This window comes from Onychomys torridus, chromosome 8, assembly GCF_903995425.1.
Source record: "Onychomys torridus chromosome 8, mOncTor1.1, whole genome shotgun sequence".
Taxonomy (NCBI): domain Eukaryota; kingdom Metazoa; phylum Chordata; class Mammalia; order Rodentia; family Cricetidae; genus Onychomys; species Onychomys torridus.
Window position 1 is genome coordinate 78,263,461 of NC_050450.1, and position 6,680 is coordinate 78,270,140.

At 44.6% G+C, this 6,680-nt stretch overlaps 1 protein-coding gene across 2 annotated transcripts; it reads left to right on the forward strand.

Moving 5' to 3' along the window:
- Window positions 1–381: 381 nt before the first annotated feature.
- Window positions 382–6,080, forward strand: Tmem100 (transmembrane protein 100). Of its 2 annotated transcripts, none has more exons than XM_036196577.1 (3): window positions 382–441; window positions 3,227–3,357; window positions 4,702–6,080. In XM_036196577.1, the coding sequence occupies exon 3, from the start codon at window positions 4,896–4,898 to the stop codon at window positions 5,298–5,300; it is 405 nt and encodes a 134-aa protein (XP_036052470.1). In that variant the 5' UTR covers window positions 382–441; window positions 3,227–3,357; window positions 4,702–4,895; the 3' UTR covers window positions 5,301–6,080. The 2 variants fall into 2 exon arrangements, with proteins under 2 accessions (XP_036052470.1, XP_036052469.1); XM_036196576.1 differs by having other exon boundaries at window positions 4,831–6,080.
- The last annotated feature ends 600 nt before the right edge of the window (window positions 6,081–6,680 follow it).

Genomic DNA, 6,680 nt, shown 5'->3' on the forward strand with positions numbered 1-6,680 from the left:
CTACCCGCTCCATCGCTGAAATATAGGAGACCACCGAGGAGTTCCTTCCTTCAGCTCTATGACTTTACAAAGGAGTGATATCAAAAAGAGAATCTTGGCTAGAGAAACCCTTGAAAATGAATGTTTGCACAAGGTTTTAAAACGAGGGAAAAAAAAAAAAGCAGAAGAGGTTCTTAGTGACCTTTTTAAATCATTGGAATAGTGTAGATTCACGCTTACAATTACAATGGATGACGTTGGCACGGAGGAAAACTTAGGGTGAAATTCAACAGCACGTTGAAGGAATTTCCTCTCACCAAATTGTCTCCGGTCCCTTAATGGTCTGTAAGCCTCGCTGAGTACTTTGCGCACGGTCCCTAGCGTGGTGATTTGCATCCCGCTGTCGGCCGTGCCTGTTGGTTGCCTCCTGCAGCTGTCTCAGTCGGATTCTGGCTGAGAAAGGTAAGTCTCGGTTTCCTTGCTCTTTGAAAGATCTAGGAGAGCACTGTAGAATGCCTGCCGGGGTTCGCTGTGGGACGACTGATATCATTCCTGCATTGGGAAGCCTTCAGAAAAGTTTTCCAAACTTAAAAGAGCCTTCCCAAGCCCTGCGCTCTAAAAAGAACCAGAGAGATTTCCTCCCCTTTCTGCACGTAGACGGTTTGCAGGAAAAAAAAAAAAAGGCTGGATGCATTGTGAAGAAATTTTGCACGTGGGACCAGGTGTCCCTGAAGCGATTCCCCGGGGTGTTTAATATCAAAACCATTTTGCACACACCACAATGCATTCTTTTTGAATTGCTAGTTGAGAGGTAACATCGATTAAAGCTGCCTGTGTCCCTGGTTGCCTTGGTGGCTATCTGTTCTGGCACAATTTCTGGTTCATCCCTAAGCTTTCTATTTGAATTTGCCAGTGCAAATCAGAAGTCCGCTGAGTGTGGAGACTGGTGTCTTCATACCTAGACAGATGTCTGCACACCGTGCTGGGAGAGTGGCTTGAACGCCACACCTGAAGCCAGGAGAAGGCTGAAAGCTTCAAGACTGGAAGTAGTGACAAACCTGGGGTCTTCCACTCTGGGAGCCCACCTCTGTTCACTGTCTCTCCTTGCTGGTTCAGCCCAGGGCGCACCATGGGAAAGGATGCCTCTCTCCTCTCCATGGGCTCATTTCTTTACCTTTGGCTTAGGAAGCAAGGAAGTCTACCTTTGGATAGGATGGTGTTCAGAGCTTCCTTGGGATTACTGGAGATTTGTTTGATTTACAGAAAATGGCCTGTGCTAGAAATTAGGGAGAACTTGCCCCAAAAGATGGGAGTTCTCAGGTGGAAAGACATCTCTTTGAGAGTTTCCACATGACATAGCCCAGGTCCTAGGCTCCAGATATGCCCAATCTCAACACCCAGTGATGCCACTAGTTATACGTAAGACTCCAATTCTCTGAGGCTCACGTTGAAAGCTGCAAGGATGGTAGGTAGCAGTCTAGGCCTTCAAGAGGCCTGCAGGTACCTGCTATACTCAGCATGCTGGAGCTCCCAGCCTCAGCCAGGTCTCAGGGATTTCTCAGTGTGATCTCTTGGAAGGAAGAAGCCCTTGCTCTGGCTTCCATCTGAGAAGAAAGGACTTCTGATCTCTGTGTCATTGTTTGTAGACTGGGCTGGAAAGCTAAGAGGTAGAGGAGGTAGGGTGTTTGGATGGATCCAGGTCAGTGGTTAAAGAAAGCTGAGCATCCCACAGATTGGGGAAACAAAACTACTCCAGTATTAATGTGAATGTGTGAGCTATACCAGGATTTAGTAAGGCTTACACAGATGAAAAAACTGTGAGTGGATAACACTGAGAAATAGAGGAACAGGCTTATCATCATTCTCTAGTATTGCCACCAATCCTTTTCACCTTGGGCTTTATGCTTTTCAAATACTTTACAACATCAAGTAGCTTTCTGTAAGAAGCATACACGTATCAGGCCATTGACATGGTGGGACATAGCCTTGAGCTTATTTATTTGAGAGAATGGTGTGCCAGGTGTGTGTGTTTGAATATTGCTGATTAAAATGGCCAGGGAACAGCAGGCTCAACACAGGCAGGAAGATAGCGATGGACCTACTTATTCGGAGTCTACATTTCACAAGCTCCATTGGTGAGCTTGTACCCATTCATAACTGAGGTCCAGTGGACCTGGTGGTGAAGATCTGTGACTCAAGCTACTGACGAAGCTGCTGGGACAGAGGGACTTAAAGTTCAAAGCAGAGAGTGAACTGGGAATGTAGGTCAAAGATAGACAACTTGCCTGGTGCATGTGAGGCCCCAGGCTCAATCCCCCGTACAGGAAATAAAATGTGACTGGGGGCCAAATCAAGTGTCTCTTTCTTTGTGACCTTTGTCATATTTCTTTACCTCTTTGAGCCACCATAACTTCATTTACAAGTGAGTGAGAATCAACTAATGTGTGACAGTCCTTAATATTATGCCACACCCATAGGAGGCACTCTGCCCATAGCAGCAGTGTTGATGATGACAGTAGTGTGGTTTCGGGTTGGCCAAAGCTCCTAGCGTAAGTAGTAAGCCATCCTGCTTAAATCAGGATAGCCAGGGTTTCCCAGTTTAAGCAGAAACGTAGTATGTAAACGAGGGAACATCAAACAAGGTGGGGGGGGGGGGCGTTTAAGTTTCTGTTGGCCATCTCACACGTATATAAGTAAAAACACTGAGAGAGTCAGGAGCTTGGATTTCTGCTGGCCTTGAGGCTGGGTTCAGGGGCTTGAAAACTCCATAGCTGTTCCTGCCTCGGGGGAATGTCTGTCCCCCGGTTCTGTCCCTCGGCTAGGTCTGCAATGCTGACTCTGGGATTCTCTTGGACTCTCTTATGAAAAGGCCTGATGGGCAGGCAGAGGAAGATCTGGAGTTTGGCTGGGGAAAAAATGAGTAATTCAAAGCTGCCTGCTTAGTAAACTCTGTGAGGGAAATCAAAGTCGACTCTGGCTCCTGTCTCTGGGACTCTGAAGTGATGAGCCTGAATTACCACCGTGTCACTGAGCAGAGTTGGGGCAAGCCAAAACTCAGAATCTGCTGGCAAGGAACAGAAGGAAGAAAGAAAAAATGTCAGGGAGGGGCAGACCAGAGGAGGAAGGAGTAAAATGAGAGGGAGGGAAAAACAAGCGTCACTTAAGAGCAGGGGTGGCAAGAGGGAAGAGCTCAGCATTCAAAGCGTAATCTACAGTTAAGTATTCTTACGGCTTTTCTGTCCCCCAGACCTGACTTGTGCTTTTACCAAGGCCCAGTGGGTGACAGGCTCCTTCCCAGAAGCTGAAGGAAGATACTCAGCTGGTCCTTCTCTCCCAAGTCAAGTGCCTTTCCCTGGTAATGGACTGCCTTTCCATGAGGTATGTGTTGCTAATCTGGGGACATATCTTGGTTTTTAAATAATGATAATCTCAGCTTTGTGGCGAGGGAGATTTTATTTCATTTTTTCGGATAAAAGGTCAAATATCCTTTAACTGACCTAGCCAGTATAATTTCAGGGTATCATTGGACAATAGTAGTTAATTTGTTGATGATTAATTATATACAAATTACATCAGGTAGCGAGCTCTCTGACTTTCGCTCCGTGGTGAGTGATATTTTGACCTCTCAGGGGTAGGGAGAATGAAGAAGGTCTGATTCAGTGTTGTGCTCACTTTTGATCAATGCTCAATACATTCAACGGATTAATGTCATCAAAAGGGTGTCAAGCGTCCTGCAAATCTGACACTTGTAAAAAGTCCTTGCAACTGTTCAGCCTCTCCAGGGTGCAAGTCAGTGAGTCTGGTATGTCTGAACTTCAACAAGACCTTCTTCCTGATTCCTCAGACCAGGCTTTCAGCCAGATGCTTTTTGAGTCTTAAAATCTTCAAGTCCAAAACACCTAGGGAGGGGCAAGTTTTATACAGAAGGGCATTGAAGAAAAAAAAAATGAATCTGTCAAATTTTTGTGACTATTTATGCTTATTTGTGTAAGCATCTTATAAAATACAGAATATCAAAATTCCTTGTTGCTTTTAATAGAAAATTTGTAAATGACAGCTTGTTACTCTAATAGTTGATTAAGAATTAATCTTGTGTTAAGCATTGGGAAAGCAGGAAAAAATTATATCTCATAAAGTGTTCAAAATTTCTTTTTCTTACTTTTCCCTATTTAGATGGGTAGGGGCATGGTGCTATATTCTAATCATAAGTCCTGAAGTGGTTGGGACCTCATTGCGTTTTCTAAACTGAACGTTTGTCCTGGAGCTGAGTGGGAGTGAGGGAGGTATGGGTGAGAGTTGGGGTAGGGGTGGGGTCGGAAAGGTCCGGAGCACACTCTTCACCGTGCACCTTGTTTAAGGAGCTGTCAGTCGATAGAGAAGCCCGCCACTTGTGCACTTGCTGTTTCTCATGACGTCGATTTAATGAGCAGTGAATGGGTGATAGCTTGGAAAGAATGCGTGTCGTGCCTGGCAAAATTGGCCGAGTTCACACTGCTGTGAGTTACGGAACTGTTTATAGCATATTCTCCTCTTGAACGAGCCCTCTTTGGATTACGAATCAGGCTTTTCTAAGCTTAGAGCAAATAAAGGCAATAGGCAAGGAAGAACGCTTAGAAAGGATATTTGTAGACCACCAAGGAACATGAGATGCTGCAAAGCGCTTCCTGCTTTATATCTCTCTCCTTTCTTTTTTTGTGCATTGCTGCTTCCCTTTTGCCCAAGGTAAAAGAACGCAATAAGTGAAGAATGCTCCTGTGTGTCCTGGGATGGCAGGTGTCTCTGCACCTCCCTGCTTTCATTTGCATCCCGTGCTGGTGGCTTAGCTGATGTCCTCTGCCTTCTTCTTCACAGCTTCCACCCTGGCCAGGCTTTCCAAATCTAGCCTGTGAGGCCAGGTAGGAAACATCCCCAGAAAAATGACAGAAGAACACATAAAAGAGAACCTGGGATCCCCAACGTCTCCCACGCCCGTGATAATGGAGAAAAGCCCTAAGAGTGAAGTTGTGGTCACCACGGTCCCCTTGGTCAGTGAGGTTCAGCTGACGGCTGCCACAGGGGGTGCCGAACTCTCCTGCTACCGCTGCATCATCCCCTTTGCTGTGGTGGTCTTCATCACCGGGATCGTGGTCACCGCTGTGGCTTACAGCTTCAATTCTCACGGTTCCATCATCTCCATCTTCGGCCTGGTCCTTCTGTCCTCTGGACTTCTTTTATTAGCCCTCAGCGCCTTGTGCTGGAGGGTGAGACAAAAAAATAAGAAAGTCAAGAGACGGGAGAGTCAGACCGCTCTCGTGGTAAATCAGAGAAGCTTGTTTGCTTAAGACTGAGTGAGACCAAACGGGAAATTTCACCCTAACGCTGGGTTCCAACTTGCTGAGTTCATTCATAGGGAACCAGCCCAGGAGGGAAGGAGCTCAACTTTGAAATGGACTACCAAAATGAAATGGGGTATGGAGAAGACTGACAATGAGGGTCAAGACAGTTCCCCTTTGTAGGGAATAACATCTTTAACGACAAACTTAATCCTAAGGGCTATTCCTAAGACAAAAGAATCAGCTTTCTTTTTACCTTATGCATTTGGGGAACATGGGACATGCACAACAACACTAAATAGCATTTGGTTCACCTTCGAGAGTACCCAGAGGATGATGGGCAAATAACAAGAATCCTGGTGTACCAGGTCCGTAAAAGAAATAGCCCATGCTCTGCAAAGTGGTGTTATAAGGATGTTCCGCCAAAGGCCTGCATTGACTTGGCATTCCTATGTACCTACAAAGTTCTGTTATATATTTTTTCCACTAAGTTGATTCTCTCGCCTCCCTTTTAAAAAGGTTTTCACTTTGAGTAACTCATCACTAGTGGTACTTTTTCTTGAAGAGTAGGCTAATTTTATATATATATATATTTTAACAATGGACAATTTTAGATGATCGTAATGATATATCAGAAGAAAACAGAAAAGTAGGAGACAACACAAATGGCTTGGGGGGTAAATTAATACTGAAATAATCTAATATAGCACCTTTGATGTTTTTTATACAAAAGTTTAATGTGTATTTCACTCAAAATAATAAATACTCATGGCTGCTGAAACTTCTTAAGTGGTTGTTTCTGCTGTCCTTTTTCTTTTAAGATTTATTTTATTTGAATTACGTATATGCATGTGAGTCTGTGTTGGGTTCTGTGCAGTCAATGCTGGTGCCGTTGGAGTTGAGAGGAGAGGAGGACGTCTGATCTCTGAGAGCTTGAGTTACAGGTGGTTGTGAGCTGCCTCACATGGGTGCTGGGAACAGAACTTGGGTCCCCTGCAAGAATAGTGCATGCTCTTAACCCCCATGTCATCTCTCTAGCCCCTGTCATCATCTTTGTGGCTATTCCAAATTTTCCATCTCCCCTCAGCTCCTTTGCAAAGTATCAGTTGTGTGTTTCTCAGCTGGAGATGGCATTTCTTCTCCTGGAAGACTTTTCTTATGGTGCAATATGCTCAGTAACATTGAATATGTTCTAAAGGGATTCTAAAAATGCCATTAGGAAATCAGTGTCTGGGGTCAGAAATTTACCAGTGTTCTATTACATGTGCATTATACTTTTTGTTAATTTAATCATACATTAATGCAGATTGCATATTCAGTTGGTCATAATACTACACAAATAAGGTTAGTGTTACCATTTTTCTGTGGTTCTGAGTTAGCCCATATATA

Bases quoted from the DNA above. Each gene is read 5' to 3' on its own strand.
- Tmem100 (XM_036196577.1), top strand. From the start codon at position 4,896: ATGACAGAAGAACACATAAAAGAGAACCTGGGATCCCCAACGTCTCCC.